Raw genomic sequence first — 27,395 nt, forward strand, 5'->3', positions numbered from 1 at the left:
AGATGTTGGTGAGGATGCAGAGAAAGGGGAATCCTTTTGCACTGCTGGTGGGAATGCAAACTGGTACAGCCACTTTGGAAAACACTATGGAGGTTCCTCAAACAATTAAAAATAGAACTACTCTCTGACCTAGCAATGGCACTACTAGGAATTTATCCAAAGGATAAAAAAACAAAATGCTGATTCAAAGGGGCACACGCACCCCAATGTTTACATCAATGCTATCAACAGCCAAATTAAGGAAAGAGCCCAAATGTCCATCGGTTGATGAATGGATAAGGAGATGTGGTATATACACAGATACAATGGAATACTACTTGACAATGGAAAAGAATGAAATCTTGCCATTTGCAACAATGTGGATGGAACTAGAGGGTATTATGCTAAATTGAAAGAATTGCTGGAGGGGGGTGGGTGGAGACATGGGTTAAATGGGTGATGAACATTAAGAAGTCACTTTTTGGGATGAGCACTGGGTGTCATATGTAAGTCACTGGATTCTATTCCTGAAGCCAAGACTACACTGTATGTTAACTAACTTGAATTTAAATAAAAAATAAAAATCAACAACAAAAGTAAAAGGCATATGTCCATTTCATCTTAGTTGTTGAATTTATTGGTATAAAGTTGTCCATTACATGCTCTTATTATCTTTAATGTCAACATGTTCTGTATTGGTCTCACTTTTCATTCTTGATATTACTAACCTGTTTTCTCTTTTACTTGATCAGGTTTTTTTTGTTTCCTAAGCTATTATAACAAATAACCATAAACTGAGTGGCTTGAAAATAATAGAAATGTACTCTGTCACATTTTCCTTTAAAAATCAAGGAGCCTTTTAAAGGCTGTAGGAGAGGATTGCTCCTCACCTCTTACTAGTTTCTGGTGGCTAGCAATCTTTGGCTTGAGGATGCATTAGTCCAATCCCTGCCTTATCTTCACTTGGCCTTCTGTTTCTGTGTCTCTTTATGGTCTTCTTATAAGGACACTAAATCATTGGATTTAATATGATATAGTATGATGTCATAACTAAGTATATCTACAATAACCCTACTTCCAAATAAGGTCACATTCTAAAGTTCTGGATGGACATGGCTTTTGAGAGAATACTATTCAGCTCAGCATATTAATCCTGCTAGGTGTTTATCAATTTTAATCATTTCCAAAGTCTCACTTTTTTGTTGATTTTCTGTGTTAATTTTCATCAGTTGTGGATATGTTCTCTGTCAATATCTCTTCAAACATTTCTTCCATGCCCTTCTCTTTTTCTTCACCTTGTGAAACTCAATTACAAGATGCAAGGCCATTTGATTTTGCCTTCAAAACTCAAATACTCTGTCCTTTTTATTTTCACTCCCTTTTCTCTTTGATTTTCAGTTTTTTATTTTCAATTGTCCTGTCTTCCAAGTTTATCAAATCATTTCCTATGTAGTTATATCATATTCAATTCTAGAATTTTCTTTTTGTTTCCCATAGTTTACATGTATTTGCTGAAATTCCCCATCTTTTCATGCATGTTTTCCACCCTTTTTTACTACCTCCTTCAGCAATTTATCATAGTTAATCTACTTCTGATAACTACAATATCTGGGCAATCTCTGAGTTCGCTTCTATTGACTTCTCTCTGAATCAAATCAAATGTCTCTGCTCCTTGAAGGTCTTATAATTTCTTGCTGCATGCTGGATATTTTCTACAAAAGAACAGTAGGTATGGAAATAAATAATAATTACCTCCACAAAAGGGTGTGCCTATTCTTTGTCAGGCTCTTAGACTGGGAAGCTGCATCAATCTAATCTGTGGTTGATGTGGAGATGAGCTGTGCTGATTTAGTTTAGTTTTACCACTTGCTTCAAATATTTTATTTTATTTATTTTTTTTTAATTTTTTTTTCAACGTTTATTTATTTTTGGGACACAGAGAGACAGAGCATGAACGGGGGAGGGGCAGAGAGAGAGGGAGACACAGAATCGGAAACAGGCTCCAGGCTCTGAGCCATCAGCCCAGAGCCTGACGCGGGGCTTGAACTCACGGACCGCGAGATCGTGACCTGGCTGAAGTCGGACGCTTAACCGACTGCGCCACCCAGGCGCCCCATTGCTTCAAATATTTTAAATGAAGATTTCCTTTCAGCAGGAATTGGGATCTGAGAATTGGTGAGAACTTAGTAGAACCTTTGTGTTTTTCAGCTAAATCGCCAGCTTCCAAACATGTGGAGTTTCTCTTTGCACTACATTCCAAAGGCATAAGTTAGAATTTGAGGTTTTCTCTTTGTATTCTACTCAGGCTTCCTGAGAAGGTGAACTCTCTCTCAAATTACCATGCCTTTTGGAGGATACAGTTGCTTACACTCACGATGCCTCAGAAAGATTTTTCCTGTTTTAGTTCTGTTCTATGTTCTTATCTTCCTAGTAAGTGAGTACATTCTTTCTAAAACTAGCAATCTGGCTGATTGAAAAGAAGCAAGACATAAATCACGGATTTATAAAGATAAGCCAATGTTTACTGAACTTCATTTCACAGTGAGTCTATACAGGACAAGGCAGAAGAGATAAGAGAAGTTCTTTCTCTTTCATAAATCCACTGAGCACTTACAACATATGACACTATTCCGGCAAAATATAATCTCAGTAACTGGGATGGATAAAAATGGAGCTCCTAAATTATAGAAGATCTTGTTTTTCTAAAATCTAAAATTAGAAGTGGACTAGTTCAGGTTCCTTTTACCATGTGATTCTGCCATCTCCTAAAATCTTATCATCAATAATATCCATTGAATGGAAAGAGAAAAAAAAAAGGGGACGGGCATTCCCCTTTTTCAGAATCTTAATATTAAAACAACAAATACATCCATTTCACTTACATTTCAGTGGCTAATATTCAGTCTCATGCAATTCTTAATTGAAAGGGAGGCTGGGAAATGCAGTTTTGCTGTGTATCCAGAACAAAAAAGAAATACATTCAGTTCATAGAATCTGTTAATTTTGTCAGCTTAAAAACCTTCTATCCTTAAAACTAAATATTCAATACAGGAACATTGATGAATTGAAGAGGAATGCCTTATCTGTTTATACAAGCTTCCGTACTGACATTGGGGGCAAGTCATATTTTAAGGGAGGGTGTGGTTCTCTTCCATTACTTCAGTGTAAGTGAGGGATAAACACACATTCAAAAATCTATTTATAATCCCTTTTTGAATTAACATTTTCACCCTCTGTTATGTTTAAGAGTAAAAGTTACATAATGGGATTAAAATACTATTGAAGTAACTTTTTGTTTTATAAGAATTTAACGTGTTAGTGCATATTTCTAAACCTAATATTCTAGTACAGACCTGTAAGTCCAAGTTCTTCCTGTGTCATCCTCCCCACATGTAATTTATAAACTTTGATTCTATCAATCCCCCTCTCACCATATGTGGTCCTTCACAACTTGAATTTCAGCTTCCTTGATGTACAGGAGTCAGGACCCACCAGTGTTTCTCAGGTGTGGTTGCACTATGATTTTCAGAGGCATGAAAGAAATTTTTCATGGCTTGTATCCAAATATTTTTCTAGTGATGTCAAATTTCAATGCATCGGTATTTATTGAAGTATCTCCCATGGTCACTACTGTGTGACCTATGTAAATAGTATTTTATTCCACTTTCTGTCTTATTAGCCCAGAAGTCTTCATTCAGCAGTATTATTTACACAGTCTTATATCTAGAAAATTATTCCTAATTGAGATTTCTAATTCCACCAGATAACCATTTTCTTTTAAAGTGCTCCCTCTTATACGTTAAACTTGTCACCATCTTTTATTTTGGCCATGGGATCATTTCTTCTAAAATGATAAACCCTGTTAATCTTCTTCAAAGATTCTTTTGAGAACCAGTCACTGGGAACCTTCGGGATGATCATTTTCTTCTTTTGAATTTTCTCTGGGATCTGTAAACCATTCTTTATCTGCACAGATATGGATCCAAGTAGAAGCTATCCAATCACTTGCATGACAGAGAGAGAGAGAAAGTTGTTTTTGTGGATACAAATATCACAACTATTTTGTACCTAGTTTTCTCCCCCTCTCCCCCCTTTGGATTGATTTTGTCCTTCCTACAAAGATCACATCTTGTTTAAAAGGGTTAGTATTTGCTCATTCAAGACTACTTTCACAAATAATTATAATTTCTATATAAATGAAAATCTAAGAAGCTCTTGACAGCAGTCTGTGGTAACTTCTATTAATCATATCTGCTATTACTCACAACCTTTCAGCCTTATGTATGAACACTAGCCCTTGTTTTGTGTAGATCACAACTGAAGTAAACTTACCTATAGCTACTTCTCTCATGCATGAAGTGATTAAAATCCCATTTCAGAGACTAAGCTTCATGAACCTCTTGCAAGGATGTGTGACAGACTAGTTGGCATAGTATTTGGCCTTATGGCAGGAATTAAATCAACACCTGCAGAATCACTTGTGCAAAGCCTAAGCAATGAAAGTGCTTACATGAATTCAGGTCTGCTCCCCTTAATAAGTGGATTCCAGAAGAAAAAAATTTTATAAAGACTGTAAGAAATGTAGTGATATGGTAAAACTATTACTTCAAAACCCAATTCTAAAGGAGCTGCTGAGCAATGCTGAGTATCCGGGGTCCTGGAAAATGTCTCTTATAAAAGTGCTCCAAACAAAACACGCTTTACGATGATTTAGAAAATATGAAAGGCTGGATTTTGTAGACTGCTTGGTACACTTCTGGTTGTTTTTCATAAGTAGGAAAAAAATCTACAATGTTGTAGTCCTTTGGTTTTATTTTCTGGGATTAAAAACAAGTATAGGCATAAATGTTTTCCCATGCTCTTCTTGATGATATCCTTTAAAATAACTTATCAAACGGCTTTATTTATGTCTCTTGTTTATCAGTGTTCATCAAAGTCACTGTCAGCCTTGATTAACTGGTTGAAAATTTCAGAGCAGAGTAAGTAACTTTCATGAACATTTTCCCCAATCCCTGAGAATCATAATCATCACAGAAATGTTTTATCCCTTCATCATAAATCTCTGGAAAGTAGCCGTGTTCGTTCATTGTTAACAGGGCAAGGAGCAGTGTCATAGAGGGTTAATCCATGTAAATTGGCTTCCACTTGTAAAGAAATTTTCTGTAACAGAAAAGAAAATTATATATAGACGTTTGTTCCTTAAAGACATCTTCAAAGTCTTCAACATCACATCTTCAATATGCTCTGAAGAACATTTATGGGATTGGGGATGTAAATCAATTCTAATGAGTAACAAGAGTGAGACAGATGCTATACTGACAACGGTATCAACTGTAGTACCAACAGAGTTGGGAAAACCAAGCTTCTCTACTCAGAAGTTCTTCATTTTTCTTTGGTTTCTAAAAGGAATCAGTAGGCGGAGGAATCAGGAAACGTAGGCGGAGTTGATGAAAATTCTGTGAAAAAGTTTCTGCAAATTTACTTGTTCTACAGCCCTATTTTCAAGGTTGAATACCTTACTAACAATACACTACTTCTCCAAACACAGAAACAATTTCCCTGAGTCGCTCCTCTTCTGGCATTGCTGCTTATGAAGTTAATTTTCAAAAAGGCTGGAGACTTGCCTATAGAAACTTCTCTTATTCCACCTGCAGGAAGTTTGACTGCATAAATCTAACGCTGTGTTTTCTTACCTGAAAATCACGGATGTAAGTCAAGAAAAAACCAAAGAAGGAGAATGACAAAGACCATTCTGCTGCAGTGGTGATCATGTGAAGCACATAACCCTTGAGTGACCATGGAAAAAAAAGAACAGTTCTGTGAAATTTCATTCAAATAATCTATAATTTCTCTCAAATAAAAAACCCATAAAATTTATAATCCAATCTGCCTTATGAAAATTAAAGGGCTTAAAAACCTTTAAATACTAAGGACATTTTAATACACTATAGACTTTTGTTAAAAATGTGTCCATTTGAGTTTAACTATAACAAACATGCTATATTAATTAAAGATGTTAATAAAAGGGGAAGGTATAGAATACATTGATAACACAGAACCCTCTGTACTATTTTCACAATTCTTCTGTAAATATAAACTGTCTAAATTCGGATTTGTTTAAAAACTTAATTCCATTTATCTTTTATAAATAATTCCATATCTGAGCTTTCTGTGGAAAAAAACCCAATCCTTAATTTATTGAACCTAGCTCGAGAATTAAAGACAGACATTAGAAAGTTCCTCCTAAATGATTTACCTACTGTAAATTTCATCCAGAGCAAATAAAATTTCCATCTGAGAACTAAGACAGAAGAACTTCTACTCTATGATCAGGAAGTTACTGCCTTTCCCACAACCCTAAGATTCATTAAATGTCACTAAAAATGCTTAGGTAAAAAATGCTCATGGTAAACGTGGTGTCATTTTTAGAGCATTAAATAATATATGGATTATAGCTAAGAGAATCCAGGGGCTCCTAGGTGGCTCAACTGGTTGAGGATCCAACTCTTGAGTTTGGCTTAAGTCATGATCCTAGGGTCATGAGATCAAGCCCTAGGTCAGGGTCTGCACTGAGCATTGAGACTGCTTGAGATTCTCTTTCTCCCTCCTTCTGTCCCTCTCCTCTGCTCATATATCTCTCTCTAAAATAAAAAAATATATACAATAAAAAAAATAACTGAGAATGGGGCACCTGGGTGGCTCAATCAGTTAAGCATCCAGCTTTAGCTCAGGTCATGATCTCACGGTCCGTGAGTTCGAGCCCCACGTTGAGCTCTGCGCTGGCAGCTCGGAGCCTGGAGCCTAGTTGGATTCTGTGTCTCCCTCTCTCTCTGCTCCTCTCCCACTTATGCTCTGTCTCTGTCTCTCTCTCAAAAGTAAATAAACATTAAAAAATATTTTTTAAAAATAACTGAAAGAATCTAATAAATTACTCCATTCTTTCATTCTTATAAACATGTCCTATCCAGGGCTAATTCTTTAAAAATAACTTAAAATGAAATGCCACTGAGAGGTTTGTGAAAACAGATAAACCTATTTTATCATCTATTTAGTATATGTCCCTCCACTTTTTTTCTCAGGATCAAAGATGCTATCTCCATTCAGATATCCAGTATACTGGAACCCAAATGTAGAGTCCATAATAATAAACTTCCAGATAATAATTCAGAAAACACGAATTCTAATAATAAAAGATCTCAGTTGGGTATGTTGTACACTACATCCATATTTAGGAAAGACAATTTCTGAGAAAACTCTTTGCCATCATGATTCTCTTCATGTCTTGAAAATGTTCACTGGTCAGACATGAGAGAATAACACAGGTAATTCTACACAAACTCAATCATACATAGTAAATAATCCTAATTTAACAGAATTGACTATTCTACTGAAAAAGTTACATTTTTGGTGATGACACAAAAGAATACATCAAAACCAACCAAAATAGTCATCTTTAATATAAAACTAAGTTTTGTAGATTCCAAGCTCTTACTTTGTCCTCGGGGTTCCAATGGAGTTTCTGGTCTACATCTTTGCCATAATTGCCACTGTGCAACAATGATGAGGAAGTCAGCACTATAAAAAAAAGTAAGTCAAGGAGAATCTCGGACAAGACCTGTGCATTTAAATTAGATTCAAAATAAAAATAACTTTAAAGGTCCCAAAGGATTACTCATACATTTGTTTCCAAGGTCCAAACCCATTTTCTTAAAGACTAGATGTCACATAGCAGTAGTGAAAATTAAAATGTGCCTGGAGGATTACTATGAAATGGTCTGCAGAGTCAACTCCCCTTTGCTCAGTAAATCAGTACTATCCTCCATAATTGTTCGCAAGGACATAAACTCATCCTTCAGATGTCTGAAGTGAGTATGATCAGGCTAAACATCAGCTTTCTTCCTAGTTCAATTACTGAGGTCCTATGTAAAATTTGAATTTCACATTTCAAGTCTTTTAATTTACTAACCCAAGAATCTCACCCACAAAAGACCTGCTTACAATATGCCAACAGTGTTCACTTAAATTCTGTTATTCAATTCCCTTCCAAGTGGAGCCACATTTTACAGCAAAGGATACTGCTAAATGCACTTACTCCACACCAGATAACCAGCAATAGTCTAATCCAGAAGACTTGTTTGCCATGAATTTTGGGCTGCATTTGGTAGGAAAGGATGGTCTGAACCAACATATATAACGAGCCCATACCAAAGGTGAGCACAGCTCCACATATGTGTACAGGAAAAAAGTCTGTTTTCTAAGAGGTGGAAAGAAGAAATAAGTAAATAAGGTAAACTCAAAACACATTACCAACACAATATTTAAAAGCACAAGCCAGCAATTTCAATAGAACATTCACTGAGTGCAAAAATACTGAGAATTCTACAAAATTACTTCTTGAAGTAATTCTCTCTTAGACTACTCAGCATAAGCCAGAGGACTACGGTAAACCAAATTATTCATATGCCACTACTGAAAATATGACAGTAGTTGTTCATTTACTCATTGAATACCATGTTTCTTTGGGTGCCTCTTGCGTGTCAAGCACTGTTCTAAGTACTCAGATATATCAGTGAACAAAACAGGCAAGCATCTGGCCCTCAGAGTTTATATTCAAGTGAAGAAGCAAAAACAATAAATAATAAACTTTAGAAGCAAGTAAAATTCATAGTATGTTAGATGGTGATAAGGATTATAGAAAAAGAGTAATGCACGACAAAGGGAGATTAGCAGGTTGGAAAGCTGGAGGGAGGGAGTTTCAACTTAAACCCAATTTAAATCCAAAAGCAATTTAAAGTCTCAAAAAATTTAAACACCCCACCTTGGCTCTAGTTGATTGGTTTTGACAAAGTATACAAGGGATTATCATAAATTATAATTTTTCCCCCTTTACCTCACTCTTACCGGTATCCATTTACATTTTACTTTTTACTACATATACCCTCTGCTTAAAAGTGACAAGAGTGGCTCTCCAAAAATCCTACAAACATCTTCAGTTGAGCCCCTCTAATTCTCGAAGCTGGCACTGTCTGTATTTCATGTGGTTGGGAAGGCACTGCACAGCATCTGGCACGGAGGGCATCACAGGGTAGCGAGAGGGGAGAGGTAGGGCTTGGGCCCCTCCTTTCAGTCAACTGTGCTAATTCACAAATACAGAACCCAACTTTCTTAGTTGAAGCTACAGGAAGTTTCCAGTATAAAGAAGTAAAAGATAACGTTTTTGGCAACGCCATTGGTTTTCTTTTGGAGAGAAAAGGCTACTTTGATCCAGTTTGCGGTGTTATAACTGGCAATGAGTTATGAGTACTGAGAAGGGAAAAAAATGCATTGTCATTTCCACTTTGGGTAACAGAAAAAAAACCCTTCGGCACCTGTAAAACAATACAAAAAATAATAAAAATAAAACAAAATGGTACTATCTTCTTATCTTCATATGGGAATTTATCTGTATGTATGGATAAAGGCTGGAAAAATATAGACAAAAATGAAATTAACTATTTTAGGGCTATGAGAAGGAATATGAGTGAACTTTTCCCCTTAAAAATATTCTCATATCATGATGAAGCTAGAGATAGAACCTGATTGATGACCATCTGGGACGAGTACACAGTCCCATCAATAAAACCCTGTGACTTAAAAAGTAAAAATAAAAAATGGAGAACATTACTATATTTTTATAGTTACAATAAAGGCATATAAAACTGATTTTAACTGGCAATGCTTCAGCTTGTACATTAAGTTCTGTCATATTTTTGAGACCAGAGAAACAGCAAAAGATCGTGAAATAGGTCAGACAGCATTCTTCCTATGGAATGCTAGAGCCTCTGGGACTGGTTCTACACACATGTGAGTTTTGGCTTGGATTAGGCTACTTTTCACAGAAAACTTCTGTAATGATAAAGCTATGTGTAGCTGAGAATTCATAGGTAAATATTTTGCATACGACTTTTGAAAATGAAATAAACCATCCTTTGAGGTGTAGATAGTTCTATATTTGTTCACAGGGAAGAAGAGCAAAGGAAGAGAACAGAAGAGAATTCTATTCATATTCATTATAACCATTGTTCTTTGGGCATATTTTATGTAATGCTTTTGCACAAATGCATTGAAACTTGATCGAAAGTCACAGAAACTCACTTACACTTATGGAAAAGAGGGTATTTATACCTTTTATACTCTTTTTTACTAGAAAGGGCAATGATAGACCTATTTCTTGCATAAGCTAGATTAAAGTGTTCTGTACTTGGAAAAGAAAGTTATGTACAGAGACAGAAGTTAACTTATAGAACACTGATAGTAATACAAATAATCCACATCTGCATAAATGCAAACTGTGTCCTTTTGAATGCTATTAATTATTACCCTGTGAATAATGGCCAGTTTTGCATCATAAATTTATTTTACATTCCTTATCTGACAATAAATGTATGGTACTTTGACTTCTCTTTTGAGCTGATTTGTAATTCCTAGTATTTCTCTCATGAATTAATAAGTTAAATAAAGTCTTTGACACATTTATCCTCTTTAAAAATATATCCTTTATCAAAGACAAAACTTAGCTTTTGACAAAGACAAGAAAAATTACAGAGATTATGTGTGGTCAGGAGCCAATGTCTGATAAAGAAGTTATAAATTACATATTGGTTATATCTGTAAACTTTACCTAAAAGCAGTTAATGAAACTTAGGAACTAATATTCTGCTTACTTATCCTTATCCTCTCTCCCAGGTATCCTTGAGGATAAATTTTACAGGAAGAGAGAATGCCATGTGACAACAGAGGCATATATTATAGAGTTATGCCATGAGCCACGCATACCAAGGGTTACTGGTTTCCACCAGAAACTAAGAAAGAGGCATGGAATAGCCTGTGTCCAAAAGGGAACCATCCCTACTAACATCTTGGTTTCAGACTTCTGGCTTCCTAAACTTTGAGAGAATAAATTTCTGTTATCTTAAGCCACTTGATGTATGGTATTTTATTATGGCAGCCTTATGAAATTAACATAGATTTCTGCTTACTTGACCCTTCCAAGTTTCCTTGAGGGTAAATTTCCTAGGAGGGGAAAAATTCCTCTAAGTAGGCATTGAGGACACATGTGTTTGTTTTGCTGATTATCATACACAGTTGTTTTAAAAGAAATTAAATTTGTATCTTTTTAGTCAGAGTTTTCAAATCTCATTAAATCTCTTTAAATATGGACGGCCACCCACACTCAGATATCACCTCACGCCAGTCAGAGTGGCCAAAATGAAGAAATCAGGAGACTATAGATGCTGCAGAGGATGTGGAGAAACAGGAACCCTTTTGTACTGTTGGTGGGAATGCAAACTGGTGCAGCCGCTCTGGAAAACAGTGTGGAGGTTCCTCAGAAAATTAAAAATAGACCTACCCTATGACCCAGCAGTAGGACTGCTAGGAATTTACCTAAGGGATACAGGAGTGCTGATGCATAGGGGCACTTGTACCCCAATGTTTATAGCAGCACTCTCAACAATAGCCAAATTATGGAAAGAGCCTAAATGTCCATCAACTGATGAATGGATAAAGAAATTGTGGTTTATATACCCAATGGAGTACTACATGCCAATGAGAAAGAATGAAATATGGCCCTTTGTAGCAATGTGGATGGAACTGGAGAGTGTTATGCTAAGTGAAATAAGCCATACAGAGAAAGATACCATATGGTTTCACTCTTATGTGGATCCTGAGAAACTTAACAGAAACCCATGGGGGAGGGGAAGAAAAAAAGAAAAAAAAGAGGTTAGAGTGGGAGAGAGCCAAAGCATAAGAGACTCTTAAAAACTGAGAACAGGGGCGCCTGGGTGGCGCAGTCGGTTAAGCGTCCGACTTCAGCCAGGTCACGATCTTGCGGTCCGTGAGTTCGAGCCCCGCGTCAGGCTCTGGGCTGATGGCTCAGAACCTGGAGCCTGTTTCCGATTCTGTGTCTCCCTCTCTCTCTGCCCCTCCCCCGTTCATGCTCTGTCTCTCTCTGTCCCAAAAATAAATAAACGTTGAAAAAAAAAAAAACAAAAAACTGAGAACAAACTGAGGGTTGATGGGGGGTTGGAGGGAAGGGAGGGTAGGTGATGGGTATTGAAGAGGGCATCTTTTGGGATGAGCACTGGGTGTTGTATGGAAACCAATTTGATAATAAATTATCAAATTTATTTGGACGGCCACAAAAGGGGCACCTGGGTGGCTCAGTTGGTTGGTCGTCTGACTTTGTCTCAGGTCATGATCTCACGGTTTGTGGGTTCAAGCCCCACATCAGGCTCTGTGCTGGCAGCTCAGAGCCTGAAGCCTCCTTCAGATTCTGTGTCTCCCTCTCTCTCTGTCCCCCCCGCTTGCACTCTCTCTCTCAAAAATAAATAAACATTAAAATAAAATAATAAAAATATATAGACGGCCACAATAATCACAAGAGAATTTTTAGCCATCCTGCTTAGTCCCTTAGCCTCTTCATGAAGTTACTAAACAATGAGAACATGTTGGTGGTAAGTACTATGTTAGGTGCTAAATATGCAATATACACAACGGTGAACAAACCCATGGTGCTCACAATTAATGGAGAACTAGATCAACTAAAAATTTTTAAAAACCATAGATATAAAATTAGACTATAAGAAGTACTGTGAGAAATTTGTTTCCAGAGCTTAGAGAACACAAAGAATACAAATAAAGAAAACTCAAACTACACAGAAGCAAGTCTATTCCCAGATTTCCCTGGGGAACTACAGCGTGCACTGAGATCTTTAAGACACCTCGATCTGTTTAGGCTTGGGGTTGTGAAATGTCCAACAAAGGAAACATGAAATGGAGTGAAATAACTTATCTTATTTAAAGAACAAAGAAAGTCCAGTGTTATGTACAAGGGAAGACATTAAGAAGGGGAACGATGCAGGGGCGCCTGGGTGGCTCAGTCGGTGGAGTGTGCGACTCTTGATCTCAGGGTTGTGGGTTCAAGCTTCATGTTGGGTGCAGAGATTACTTAAAAATAAAATCATTAAAAATAAATAAATAAAATAGGCTCCTTAAAAAAAATGTCTAGAGGGGCGTCTGGGTGGCTCAGTCGGTTGAGCGTCCGACTTCAGCTCAGGTCATGATCTCGCGGTTTGTGAATTCGAGCCCCGTGTCAGGTTCTGTGCTGACAGCTCAGAGCCTGGAACCTATTTCAGATTCTGTGTCTCCCTCTCTCTCTGCCCCTCCCCTGCTCATGCTCTGTCTCTCTCTGTCTCAAAACTAAATAAAACATTAAAAAATTAAAAAAAAAAAAGAAGAAGGGGAATGATGCAGAACGAGGTTAAAGAGGTAGACAGCACCCAGATCATGTAAGACCTTTGACTTAATTAAGCAGCTTGGCAGGCAGTTTGCCAAACTCCTTTTTCTCTCTTGATTCTATGTCTTTGCATGAAACTTTGGAGCTGTACAGCTCTACACAGGGGTACAGAGAAACAGAGTAGGATGTATATATAAGTCCAAAAGATTATACCGGAGCAATATTAAATGAAAGGCTTGCAAGAGTGAGTGCAGAGGAAGTATTCAGGCAACTATGGCAGTAGTCCAGATGAGAGAGAATGAAATCTGAACTGGCTGAGAAGGAGATGGTAGGGAGAGAAGTGGAGATGAAAATGGACAGAAGCAGATGCTTTCAAGACATGTTTAAGAGGTAAGACCAATAAGTCCCTACTTTAAAACACAGCGCTAGAGTCTCTTCCAAGTCAAGCTCTAGAACTGTAAACATCTGGTTTGTGGACCTTTTTTTCCTGTATCAATCAGCTAGAGTTTGTTTTTGCAAGAGAGAAGTGGGAAGAGGGGGCAATGCACTCGCCACTTAAAATAAGCAGTAACAGTTTATGTGAGAAAGGAAGGAAGGATATCTGGGTACTATTACAGAGTCTGCTTATAAACAGGGCCCAGCAATGAAGCCATCAAGGAAGGATGTAGAAGAAATTCAATAGGTCCAAAGCTGCATGAAAAGAAATGTGACCAAGAGAGAAAAAGGAATTTGATTCAAAATTATAAGGCTCAGATGATGAAGTGAATTAGAATGAAAGCTGAAAACAACAACAAAAAAGTATATCAACTGTTTTTGTAGGTGAATGAGATAAAGGTAGAAAGGCAGTGTGTGTGAGTGCAATCAGGAACTGTCACGGGAATTTACTGGATTGCATAAACAAATTTTAGTTACTAATAGAAGTAACATATTAAGTGTGGAAGTCAGGTTGGGATTCATTTTCCCACATGGGGGTGACAAATATTGTTAAATTGATCAAGGGACAAGCAGAGCAAAGAATCACTATCCATACACTAAAAATTTCCAAAACATATTTTTAAACACTGAGCTTTAGAAATTGATGGATGGGGGGGCGGGTTGCTGAACGGTTTGGGCGGTTAAACATCCAACTTCGGCTCAGGTCATGATCTTGCAGTTCGTGGGTTCAAGCCCTGCAGTGGGCTCTGTGCTGACAGTTCAGAGCCCAGAGCCTACTTTGGAATCTGTGTCTCCCTCTCTCTCTGCCCCTCCCTTGTTTGCACTCTGTCTCTCTTTCTTAAAAATAAATGTTTTAAAAAATAAAAATAAATAAAAAAAAGAAAGAAAGAAACTGATCAGGGAAGGCAGGACCCTATTTGTGGCAAAGACAACTAGGTAGCTGTCCACCAAAAATTGTATGTCCCTTCCATGGTTTAGAGTTGCCCCAGGAACTGATGCTCAGCAAGACTTCATTTCCTAGCACCCCTGTGTCTAGCAAATACATGTTACTAGAATGATGTGACTCATTCTAGTTAAGGTTAAAGATGTAAAGAGGCAGGTGTGGTTTTTGCATGTTCTCTTTGACTGTTTCAGCCAGCTGGTTGCAGAAGACATTAAGGACTTAGGGAACAGCAGAGCTCAAAGAAGGATAGTGTCAAGGCCTTAAATCATTGTGGGAGGAAAGCCATCCAACAACCAAAAATAACTACACTAGATGCAAGAATATGCCTCTATAAGTATATTTGTATGATGAGTGTGTATAAATAGGGCATCAAACGTCTAAACTGAAACTTTATAAAGACTGTAGAGAGATTAATCAAAAGACACAATGTGCCCAGGATGTGGCTGAAAGAATGTCAATAGAAAGGAATGTGAAGAGTTGGGAAATGTTTATGAAGGTTGACTGCCACTTTGAGAATTCCCTGAGAAAAAGCTGGAAGAGCTCCATATCCTCCCTTTACTTACTCATATAAGGGGCTGAACACCTAGAAAGAGAGGTGATCAATGAGAACATCTTAACAAGAATATAAATACAAAATAGGTGTCAGGCATATTTTTTTTAAGTCTATAATTGGGTCACTTATAATTTATATCAATTCTCTCTGGTCTTGGAGTAATCACCAACTAAGTAGTAATAAAGAGTCTAATAAATAAAGAGTCCTGTGGACCCTTAAAGGGATAATTTATAAATAAAGAGTTCTGTGAATCCTTAAAAGGTCAGAATAATTTATAGGTGTTCAGCAGTTTACTGAGAATGAATTTTTCTAATTGTATATGTAGTGATCTCTAAGAAGGCCAAATAATTTAATGGTAGGGGATTCTACTTTGTCAAGGCAAAGAAACAATAACAGTGTGTAACTGAACGTTTCAGGTTTCCTTTTTAACATGTATTAATTTAGGTACTTCAGGAAAATACCTATGCTGGGCTAAAGCACAAACCTGGAAGTTTGCCACGATAGAAAGTCCAAAACAACTCAGTAATCCAAGTACAAGGCCAGCCTTGTTTATTCTGATGATACGATTCTCTTCAGGATTCAGAGCATGAACTTGCTTATAACGAACATAAATTGTAGCAATGCCTGGGAAGAGATAATCCGAATGACAACAAAGTAATAAATAACCAGGGAATAAAGTTGCCAACAGTTAACAAAGGTCATATATCATAGATTTTCCTTTTACATTTTATTTGAGAGAAGAGAAAAAACAAAAAGCAGAATCAGCTGTCGATTTCAAAGAACTTTTAAGGTTGCATTATGGAACTAGTAATATCTCTGTGTGACTCAAAGGCACTGGCCTCCTGTGGGCCTCACATTTACAAATATTCAGGATAAAACTTAAGAGAGAAGTTTGATGTTTTCTGAAAATGTCTAATGATAAGTGTTATATAAAACACAAACTATTCTATACGATTAGCATTAAAGTCTAAAGTAATTAGTGCTAAAATATGGATAAAATGAGTCTAGGCAAACAAAACACTAAAAGATGATTTGCCTCACTCTCATCAAATTATTACAATTTGGCTCAATGAGATATAGCAGTCAATTACACAGGGGGAAAAACCACACAACAACCCATTTTACTATCCTTGTTAGTCAAGAAAGAGTCAAATCAAATCAAAATTTCCATGGCAAAAATATCAAGGATCTCAGAAGTGTAGAAAAGGAAACAGAGATATGCTTTTGTAGACAAGTTTTTGAAAACTTTAGTCATAAGAAGAATTTCTATGCACTGAATCATTTCCTTGACTTCAATTTTTGAAGCAAGTAATAAATATCATATGGAAGAATGCAAATATTTAAAACAGTCAAAACTGAGAGAAAAAATATTTTAGTAAATCATTAATGAAGTTTGGTTCAAAAAAATAAACAGGAATGTAAAATCCAGTAGAACTCCATTCTTTTGGCATTAGAACATCATTCAAAAATCAAAATGTGGTTCCACGGCTGCTCTCAAACTTCTAAGCTGTTTATCCCAAATGAATTTAGTTGGTGTTAGTTGTGAGCAGTGTGTTTACAGCTTTCTGTCCTCTACTGGTTCCTTAAGAAATCCACTTAAGGCCTCAAGAAATATTTGGTTGTACTTTACAACTTCTATTTGGATGAGAAGTTAAATAGCCTCATAGATATGTTTATGATTTCTGTAATTTAGCATTTTTAGAAATTGCTCTTCTTTTAAAAGAAACATATCTGCGATCAACAATTTAGTGATAACAGTCCCTCCAGTAAACAGAAAGTAAAACAACGAACAGAGTAGTGTTTAAAGAAGGAAATTAATTTAGCTATTAATTTCAATTTTTAAAATAATTCCCATCACTTACATAAAACTGCAGCGATATTTAACATTGCCCCAAACAAGCATTTTTCTGGAGGCAGTGTACCGGTGTCACTAAAAGAAAAAAAAGAAGGTATGTGGATTTCTCACACTAGGTATACATGTGCATTTTTTCTAAAGAATAAAAAATAGCAGGGATTACTTCAAATCCTTTGTCTTTCTATACATTTGTAAGTTCAGCTCTTATATAATTTTATGAGAACATGACAGTTTGAGCTCACAATATCCTACCTGGTTCACTTTTTCTTGTATCGCTTTAGCTTATTTCTTTTTCACATAACAGAAATCAACAGAAAATGATTCGAAAATGATTCGAAAAACACACAGACAAAAGCACATGCTGGTATGTTAGGGCTGTGTTCCTGACTTCCATCCTGGGCAGGTGTGTTCATCTGTCTCACCGGAATATTCATTCCCTAAACACCGCAGGTTCTTTCACAACTCTGTCTTTTGGCATCTGTTGTTGATGCTGCCTATAATTCAATTAATACTTAATCATTTCCTGTTAATTAAAAAAACATTTATCAAGCACCTCCTACGTGCCAGACAGTATTTTAGGGACAGGAATACAGTGGTTAGTAAGAGACAAAGCCCTTGCCCTCCTGGAGCTTCCACACGAGACCAGTTTTGAGTCCCCTCCCCTCCATAGCCTTAGCCAACTCCTCTAGCAGAGTGCAGACTCACAAAGCATTCTGTCCAGACTTCTATCGAAATCACTTGGTACAATGTATTGCAATGCATCGGTTTACATGCCTGTGTTTCAGGGCAGTGTGGAATACACAGATCCAGATCAACAGTCCACCCACCATTTACTGCAACACCTTGGGTATGCTCTTTTCAGTCCTTCTGACTGCTCCTTATCTGCAAAATGGGGCTATTAATTCCCTCCCAGCCTCATCAGACCAACAAGAGGAAATGAAACTGTGGTCATACATGTGAAGATCTAGCAAAGTAGCAGACGCAGGGGAGATGCGTATTAAATGTTACCTCCTTTCCCTTCCTTCAAACTACAGTAAAGATGAAAAAGACAAAGACTTTCAAAGTCTCTTTTGAAAATAAGAAGGATCTCAACTAACACAATGTAATGGGATTAAAAACGAAATGGAAACTCGTGTCTGGTAAGGAATCAATAAGGTTTGGCGAGTTAAGTTGGGTTAAGTTCAGGAAAACTAAAGTATCAAATATCAATTCTAAGTATTGTTCCTTCTGACTCTAAAATGTATCTTCAGAAATAAAAGATTTTGTTACTCTGATCACCTTCAGGAGGTGGAGATTGTGGTTTTGTTTGTTTCTTCTACCTTTCAAAATTTCAAAAATAATGTATATACATTCTTATCAGAAAAAAATATCCATAATAATCCATAATAGTTGTATTTCAAGTGATGCTACAGTTTTGAACTATCCCATAAGTAAACAAAAGCATGCATTTCCAAGACGACTGGCTAAGTGTGCTCCTTCCTTGGCTCTGCATCAGAATGACATAAACTGGCCCACAAGTGAAAAGAGCCAAGTCCATCACCTCATCAGCATGATGCCCCAACCCGGTGGTCATCAAATTATTTTGATCATACACTATCAAAAAAAAAAAAAAAAAAAAACAAAACAACCTGATCATGTAACTTCAAAATGTATGTATTATATAAACATTGAGATTTAAACAAAATACAGAAGTTCTAATAATTTCTCCTTGTGCCCCAGTACTAGTCTTGTGCATTCTACCTGAGCGTCCACTACTTGAACCGCTAAGAGAACATGTGCAGTGGAACCACTGAAGCACATGTGCAGTGGAATTGTCTTTGGAGTGAAATTTACACTTGGTTATGTCTTTTGGGACTATTAACAACTAAACCTTTCAGATAGGATGTGTGAGCTGAAAGGAAGTTTGCAGAGCATCTAGTCTAACTCAATCATTTTTCAGATGAAGGAAACGAGCCTGAGAAGTAAAATTAAGTACTACTGAGTTTAGATATATTAGAATGTTGGAGAAAGATCTCAGGGTAATATTACTAAGGTCATTAGCAGGAAAATAAAAAGGCAGAACGACAGGGATGGAAAAGGAAGTGTCTAGGGTACTATCTATCAGAAAGTCACATGCAGTACCATCACAGAACTGAAACTCTGAAGAACCCAATGGCCTCTTAAATGATTAAAAGCTCTTTAAAGTGAAAGCAGACAAGTTCTCGAAGGGGAAGTAAAAATGCTGACGGATGCTCAGGAATCACAGATATATGCTCGCTAAAGAGTTACTAAAGAATGAACGGGCTCCTTAAGCTACATATTCTGCTAGCAGAGTGGTGAACGGTGGTGATTCTTCATCAGATTATTCCAAGACTTGGAACCTTAAATTCAAAAGTATCTTTGATTTTTGTACATCTTCCCAAAGTGTACCCAATTTGTTGATATCCTTTACTCCACAGCATGCTACTGTGAGAACAGATGTAGATGGTAACATTCTGATCTCTTCTTGATATTTTTAAAAGGTAAATTTAGGCTTTTGGTTTATCATCCTTTAAAAGTTCACTATTTTCTATGTTGGAAAGATTACTTTTCAGGAGATAAACAAGTGAAACAACTACAGTAACAAAACAAACAATGGAAGGAAATCAACAAAACCACTATATTACCTCTGGACAGGCAGGAACTGGAGAGGGCTGAAACAGGCTTTCATTTTTTACTTTTATAATCAGTCTAGTATTGCTTAAAATGTGTTAGAATAAGTATATATTGCCTTTATAATTGGGAAAAAAAGAGAGTTACTGACATAGCACATGCAACTGAGTACCCATACTAACGTCGTTATTAGTTTTGAAATTTCAAAAATATTACTGATAAATTTTGATACTTAAATGTGTTAGAAAGATCTAGACGACATGTCATAAAGATTATGAGCAGAGCCTGTAGAATCAAATTATCCAGTCAAACTGAACCTTGGTTCCATCACTTACTGAATCATGTGCCCTTGAACAAATAACTTAACCTCGGACCTCATTTCCTCCTCTCTCAAATGGGGGTAATAATTCTTCCTTCAAAGGGTAATTGTAACTATTCAATTATTTAAGACCTGAAGAATGCTTGAAACATTACCTTGTACACAGTGGGTCAAGAAATAGTTGCCATTACCATTACATTTTAATACTATTACTGTTGTTTGCAGCATTTTTGAATTTTAAGGGGAGAATAATTCCACATCTCTCTTCTGAGACAACCTCAAGTACTTGTTTGGAAAACAAGACACTTGAACATCGTAATTCACTAACTAGTTCACTAAGTGAATCTAATTCCATCTCCACATTTTTCTATCACATGGAAAGAACCAAACATAACTTCCTTTTTATATCCCTTTGGTTGTTGTAATGTCAAACATGAAATCTGAATTTTAAACGTTAGCATTAAATGTGGCTTTGGCTACTATAGACATTTTATCAATATTTGTTCTTCCAATCCATGAGCATAAAATGTTTTTCCATTTCTTTGTGTCCTATTCAATGTTTCATCAGTGTTCTATGAAGCAGAGTACAGATCTTTGACTTCTGTGGTCAGGTTTATTCCTAAGTATCTTATGGTTTTTGGTGCAATTGCAAATGGCTTCAATGTTAAAATGTGAATGAAACAGTCTCCTATAAAAGGATATATTTCACTGACCTGATATAAGGCAAAGCAGGGTCAACATGGCGGAGTGTTATAGCAGTAATGTACGAAAATATGAAAGCAGCAGCTGTCCAAATTACTAGGGCAGAAGGAAGGAAACTGAGACCTTGCTGAAACCACCACATCTCAAACACGTCTTCCGAAGTAGAAAAAAAAAAAACAAAAACAAATTAGAAAAGATTATTCACAAGTATTTCATCTCTTCTTCTTTAGCTATCCACTCCCACAATCTTGTACTTATCACCATGAGCTGTCCCACTTCTGAAATCATCCCCCATACCATCTCCTAACACCTGTTTGCTTTCAATTTCTCGGTAAATGGAACCGAGTTTCACCCACTTGCCATATTCAGAAACATCCTTTCTCCCCCATCTTTCCACACATAATCAAGTACTAAGTAATGTTTATTCAATCTCTCAAATATCCTTCAAATCTACCCTTTCTCTCCATCTTCCCTGCCACTACTCTACCCAAAATACCATCATTTCTTGACCAGATTATTGTTATAATCTCCTAAATGGTCCTTCTCTAGTGTGGACCATGATCAATCTAGACTCCACCCTATAACCAGAGTGATCCTTCTAATTCTGAAATACCAATCTGACCACCAAATTCTCCTACAAGAATCTTTCGGTGCCTCCCTGTGCCCTTATAAATTGTCTTTCCTCCTTAACACGATCTACAAGGTCTTTGTATTGTCTGATCTCTACTTACCTTTCCATAATTCATCTCTGACTACTTATTTGTTCCCAGTTCCTTGTTCTAGTTATCACCATCTTCCTCATCATTACAAAAGTAAACACAGTGTCTACTCTGTGTCACCAAGTTACTAAGCATCTTAATTACATGATCTCATTTACTTCTCAGAACAGAATTACAGAGACAAAGAAAACTGTGCAAGGTCACAGAGCTGGAACTCAGTAGAGACAGAATTCAAACACAGGCCTTCCATTCTAACACCAATCACTATGCTCTACTGCTATAGCGAACTTCTTTCAGATGTTCAAATGGGTCATGCTCTCTTGCACACTCATAGACCTTCATGTACACTGTTCTGTCTGGATGGCAGGCCGCAGTGCTATCATCCCCCCAGCCCTACGACCACCTGTTAACTCCTATACATATTCAAGTCCCAGATCTTCCAGCTTCAGCTGAGTGGCCCTAGTTTGTTTCCAATAGTACCCTTTACTTCTCCAACCAGGGCATTTATCTCACTTAACTGTTCCTAGCTTGCTTGGTTTTATCTTCACTAAACCTTAGATTCTGAGACAGCAGAAACCAACTGTTTTGTTCACCATTACATGCAGAAGGGCAGGGGGAAGAAAAAGAGCACCTAAATACACACCTAACACACATCACCACTTTCTTTCTTCAACTCCAGACGGAGAATGTTAAGTAATCATAATGAATTTTAAAACATTAATGTATCCGAATGCATTTACTTTTCAAAAATAAATACAGAAATACTTTCAAATCCTAAGAAATTACTCCTCTGTATGTGAAAATAATTTCATGTTTGGAGGGGTATCTTCTCATAGTTTGAGGGACAGAAATTGAGTATTTCCCATGGACAATGTAAGAACAACTCCTATCTACACAACCCTCCAGTACACTCAGCGTCCGCATCTCAGACTGAGGTTCTAAACAATGAAATCTCAGCCATTTTTCACTTGTCATTTACTCTGATCATCTGACTTGTTGCTAAATATGTACATTTAAATCTTGCTAAATAAGTTTCTTTTCCTTTATCCCCAAAGTCACCATTATAGACGTGGTTTGAGTAATTTCCTGCCTGAATTATCATAATCTCCTTCTTTCTGTTCTTTTTTTCCCTTCTGAGTCTTTAACATTCTATCAATGCTTTTCATCAATTTAAACATGACAATTCCTTGCCACATTCCTATAGTGCTTTCACCGGCATAAGTTTCTGGGATAATGATTCTCAATTTCTAGAAAGTTTGAACTGCTTCTAAAGTCTTTAATTTTTCTCCTTTCTTCTCTTTGAACATTATTTTAATTTGTTTTGGGTAATTCTAATGCAACATCCTTAGAGGAATCTAATTTCATATTTGTTGGTTCCACCACCCCTTGCACCTGTTTTATAGTTTTTGACCATGAACTTGTATTTGGATGATTTTAATTGGGAGAATTCTAAAAGGCTTAGGTTAAGGGTAAATCATTCCAGAAGCGCCTGGGTGGCTCAGCTCAGTCGGCTGAGCGTCCGACTTCAGCTCAGCTCATGATCTTGCCATTCCCAAGTTCAAGCCCTGTGTCAGGCTCTGTGCTGACAGCTCAGGGTCTAGAGCCTGTTTCAGATACTGTGTTTCCCTCTCTGTGTCTGACCCTCCTCCGCTCATGCTGTGTGTGTCTCTCTCTCAAAAATAAACAAACATTAAAAAAAGAAAAGAAAAAAAGGGTGAATCATTCCAGGGAGGGTCTATAACTATTTTTGCCAGACACTCTGGCACATTACCAACCTAGGCCAACTTTAATTTCTTGACTTCCAGGTTTTTCAGACCATGTAGATATGTAAATTGAGCCCTGAATCTGAGTGATGGCAGACCCTGTAGCTTCAGGTTCTCAAGGGGGAGCTTTACTCCTTCACCTGGACCTGGGTGAAAATTTCTTTGTGATCTTCCTTTGCCAGAAAGGAGATACATTTCCTAGCCCACCTTTCATTAAGTGTGGATTTTTGAGGATCCTGGCTGAATGAGGGGGAAGGTGATTCTCCAAGGCCGTGAGTTGTACAGTCGCAAGTAGAAATCTTTACATTTTATTTTTTATGAGAAAGGTCATCCCCTGAAACACATTTACACAAACTACCCTGTGAATGGTGCCTCTTGGATTTGTATACCTGAGAAGTTAAAGGGGTATGAATTATACCTCTCTACTTTGGGGGGAGTGTGTGGGGGGGGTGGTGGGGAGAAGAGGAGCCTATGGGCTGACTCTAATTGTGCTTCATTTCTGCTATCAGCCAAATGCCCTCTCCCTGCAAAAGACACACTGCTAGTTTACTACTATGGTTTCTGCTCTCTCTCTTTGACTTTTAGCCCTGGGCATTTTCCTTTCTGATCTACACGCCTGCTATGCATTTAAAGGCTAATATAATTTATCCAACATTTAGGTGTTTTAGCAAAAGTAATTTTCACAACATCATGTCCATCTCATTTCTAGAAGCATAACCTCCTCTCCCTTTAATCATTTTTGAACACCCACATCCTTCCTATTCTTTACAATGGAGCTCAAATACCATCTTCCACACACAACCTTCCCTTATCTCTTTGCATCTGGAAATAAGCACTCCTTCTTCAGAGAACGCTAGATTTGCACATCTCTCATGGCTATTATCTTCTGCAGTAGGACAGATAAGGAGAGTGTCTTTAAGTGGATAAAATCCTTGATAAGAGACTCTACTACCTAAGCATAGCAGAGGGCCTTGCCCATAGTAATCATTCACTCACTATTTTCTTTTTTTTTTTTTTTTTTAAGTTTATTTATTTATTTGAAAGAGACAGGCAGAGAATCCCAAGCAGACTCTGAGCTGTCAGCGCAGAGCCCAATCCAGGGCTCGATCTCACGGACCATGAGATCATGACCTGAGCCAAAATCAAGAGTTTCATGACTGAGCCACCCAGGCACCCCTCACTAAATATTTTCTGAATGAACAAATAGCCAAATCCAAATTATCTTAAACCCCAAAAGGATTCACGACTTTTCTACTTCAGCAAACAGTATTACCATTTTTCTAGGTTATCCAGATTCTAAAACCTCAGAGTAACCCTATGTTCCAATACAGAATCCTCCAGCCAAATGTGGCTATTTAAATTAAAATTACAAATGACTAAAATAAAACTTAAAATTCAGTCTTTCAGTCACACTAGCCACATTTCAAGTGCTCAAAAGCCACATGTGTCTAGTGGCTACCATGGAAGATGGTGAACACATAGAACATTTTCCATTATCAATAGGAGAGTTCTATTGTACCATGCTACATAGCTATCACAGGGATTGCACTGACATAGCACAAGAAACTAACACATTACTGGTACATAATAAGGGCTATCTTTTACAATTAACTGTTTAAAATAATGCCCACTGCACAGAGGTTTAGTCAAGAGCTAAATGAATTAATATAAGTGAAATACTGTCATAGATGGTCCATAAATGGTTGTTCCTCTTGTAGAATGCAAAAGATGAATTACCTGTTTTACAAGTTCATAAGATACGTCTTCAAATCTGCACAAACCTGCACCTTTGTAAATCTTGAAATCTACATACAAAGAGAGTAAAGGGGTTTTTCAAACTGTTTTCTTTTAAACATGTACAATTTCAAGTCAAGGTATCAATATTTGTTCATGGGTAGAACACTGTGTTATAGAATTATTAATAACTTATTTTTCTTTAAGGAGTTGATAATTGTATGTTTAATTTTTTTTATTTTAAATCTAGTATAGTTAACATATGGTGTTATATTAGTTTCAGGCATACGATACAGTGATTCAACCATTCTATACATTACTCAGTGCTCAAGATAAGTGTACTAGTGTGTTTTATAATGATGTTGTACCATCAGAAATTAATATTTTAAATCCAGGATGTCAATTTTCCTATCCTTTCTCCCATTAGACAACTTTCACTGACCTCAAAAAAGATAAAATGAAAGGAAAAACACTGAGTTTCCTCCTACAAAAGGAAAGACAAAAATGAGGAAAGAACAATAGTTTATTATTAAGCAAAATAAAACATTAGTCTGTGTGATGCAATGGAAAGAACACAGTTGTGAAATCAGTTGTGACATTTAGCCAAGTGCAAATCCTAGCTTTATCAAGTCCCAGCTGTGTGATTTAGGAAAGTTACTAAGCTTCTCTGAGTTACAGTATTCTGATTTGGAAAGCAGCTATATCAAAGGGTTGTTCCTTAGAGTAGAACAGAGTAAGTACACAATTTAACAATGAGAGTTGATTTATCAATTCTGTACAACTAGCCACAGGGATGGGGAACAACACTCAATTCTTTGCATGTGTGAATCATCTTGGAGTTGTATCTCCTTGGGCTTTGAGGGTTCTCATTGTTTAAACTGACAGTTTAGATGAGAAGCAGGGCTTGAAATGATTTACCAATTTGCTAATGACAACTGAAAACTTTAAGTGCACTGACTTGGTAAGGAAGACTACTTTTGCTCATGTATTTTCACAGTGGAAAGCTGGAAGTATGGCTGGCTAAGTGCCAAGCAAATAAAGTTAAAATTTTAATGGTTAATGATTTAAGGAAACCTTTGAAAATAAGCAGGAATAATCTTCATAGAGTAGTAAGAGTGATTAACAAAATGTTGCATCTCTCACCTACCTTCTCTACTTTCTTTGAAGATCCACGAATCAGAACTGCAGTTACAATTCTTAAATTTCACAAATGTTTGAATGCCGCTGGTAATAAGATGAATTCCTTATTCATCTGCTGAGTCCTCTAAGTGGTGACTGATAAGAAACAACAAGAAAGTAAATTCTAGATATTCCAACTGAAGAGAGAAAGCCTAAAAAAGAGAGAAAGCTTAAAAAAAAAAAATTCTATGGAACCATCAGGCCCAAAGCAAAACAGAAAACGGTTATTTGTCTAAACTCTAACTTGGCCTTCTAGCAAATGTGATATTCTTGTAATTGCTAAATCCTATAGAGTCTAAAAGATTAAGTAACTTTGTTATACGTTGGGTCAAATGTTATAGGGAGAGAAATGGGGGAGAATCTGATGATGCCACAAGAATTACAGAAGGGCATTTGGGTACTGATTTATAAATTAAAATTTGGGAGAACTGGAAAAATTTCCCTGGTGTGTTTTCTGTTTTTCAAATGTATCCTAATGCAAAGAAAGCACGGTGTGAGGATACAAAGGACCAGCCATTTACCTTTCCGTATCGGGCTCACACACCGTTCACTCCGCCCCGCGCCAGAACTGCGCGTGGTGGACAAGCTTCGGGTAAACACAAGGTCAACACAGATCTCAATTTCAAACCTGTCCCCAAGCACCCTACCAAGAACTCTGAGCCTGGGAGTGAAAACTGCAGTTTTTGTGGGACTGGGGCGAAGGTTCTCAGTAGCCGCTTAAAACAAAACCAAGGCACTATTTACACCGTTGCCTCCTTCAGAGGTGCAAAGCCCTCGGACTAGCACCTGGGGCCAGGAAAAATGCGGGAGGTGGAGCCTGGCCCGGCTCGCGGATAGGGGGCAAGGGAGAGGGAAGTGGGAGGGGGACCGCCCAAGGATGGGGGCGCAAAGGTGAAGCGCGGAGACCTAAGCCCAGTGCACACACCCGCCCCGGTCCCCCGGAGCCCGCCCGCGCCCCGACCACCACCAGGTCCCTCTCCCGCGCTTCGCACAGCGTAGGGCCAGCTGGCACGCGACTCGTGCGCGGGCCACCTTGGTCGGGGGGGAGGGGGGTGGCGGGCGGGCTCCGGGCCGCTTCCACTTCTCCGACCCGCCCTATCCCATCCTTTGACACACCCACCGACAGCGGTCTGGGGCCGGCCCTCATCCCCTTTTCGGCTTACCTTGCTTGCCTGGGCCGGCTAGTGCTGGCCGCCGCGTCGGGAGCGGTCCCGCCGGACGAAAACAGGGCGGGCCTCCGGGGCGCGCTCCCGAGCAGCCAGGCCAGGCCTGGGGCGCGCTTACCGCCCCGAGGAGCGCGCCCGCGC

At 37.7% G+C, this 27,395-nt stretch overlaps 1 protein-coding gene and 1 long non-coding RNA gene across 7 annotated transcripts; one reads left to right on the plus strand and one right to left on the minus strand.

The window, feature by feature from the left end:
• Positions 1-589: 589 nt before the first annotated feature.
• DRAM2 (DNA damage regulated autophagy modulator 2) lies at positions 590-27,375 on the minus strand. 6 transcript variants are annotated; one of them, XR_005788854.1, is made up of 12 exons: positions 27,252-27,375; positions 26,057-26,184; positions 24,913-24,980; positions 20,705-20,846; positions 17,049-17,116; positions 15,671-15,810; positions 8,056-8,233; positions 7,472-7,554; positions 5,673-5,765; positions 3,411-5,139; positions 2,862-2,929; positions 590-1,691 (listed from the first exon to the last, which is right to left on the minus strand). XR_005788854.1 is itself a non-coding variant. In XM_040471278.1 (10 exons), exons 4-10 carry the CDS (start codon positions 20,833-20,835, stop codon positions 5,032-5,034), a joined length of 801 nt encoding a protein of 266 aa, XP_040327212.1. In that variant the 5' UTR covers positions 20,836-20,846; positions 24,913-24,980; positions 26,057-26,184; positions 27,252-27,375; the 3' UTR covers positions 2,480-5,031. The 6 variants fall into 6 exon arrangements, 2 of the variants coding, with proteins under 2 accessions (XP_040327212.1, XP_040327214.1); XR_005788852.1 differs by lacking the exon at positions 590-1,691 and having other exon boundaries at positions 2,480-3,983; positions 4,490-5,139; XR_005788851.1 differs by lacking the exon at positions 590-1,691 and having other exon boundaries at positions 2,480-3,983; positions 4,312-5,139.
• On the plus strand, positions 17,493-20,647 carry LOC121027667 (uncharacterized). Its single transcript, XR_005788855.1, has 3 exons — positions 17,493-17,507; positions 18,335-18,345; positions 20,572-20,647. It is a non-coding gene; the product is annotated as an uncharacterized LOC121027667 (long non-coding RNA).
• Positions 27,376-27,395: the final 20 nt, after the last annotated feature.

Source organism: Herpailurus yagouaroundi, unplaced genomic scaffold (genome assembly GCF_014898765.1).
Source record: "Herpailurus yagouaroundi ecotype Mexico unplaced genomic scaffold, PumYag 77, whole genome shotgun sequence".
In the NCBI taxonomy this organism is placed as follows: Eukaryota; Metazoa; Chordata; class Mammalia; order Carnivora; family Felidae; genus Herpailurus; species Herpailurus yagouaroundi.

Coding starts and splice junctions, on each gene's coding strand:
- DRAM2 (XM_040471278.1), bottom strand. CDS start 20,835: ATGTGGTGGTTTCAGCAAGGTCTCAGTTTCCTTCCTTCTGCCCTAGTA. Junction 5,766..7,471: donor ATTGGAACCCCGAGGACAAA/GTAAGAGCTTGG, acceptor TGGTCACTCAAG/GGTTATGTGCTTCACATGAT. Junction 5,140..5,672: donor CTTACATCCGTGATTTTCAG/GTAAGAAAACAC, acceptor TTTCTGTTACAG/AAAATTTCTTTACAAGTGGA.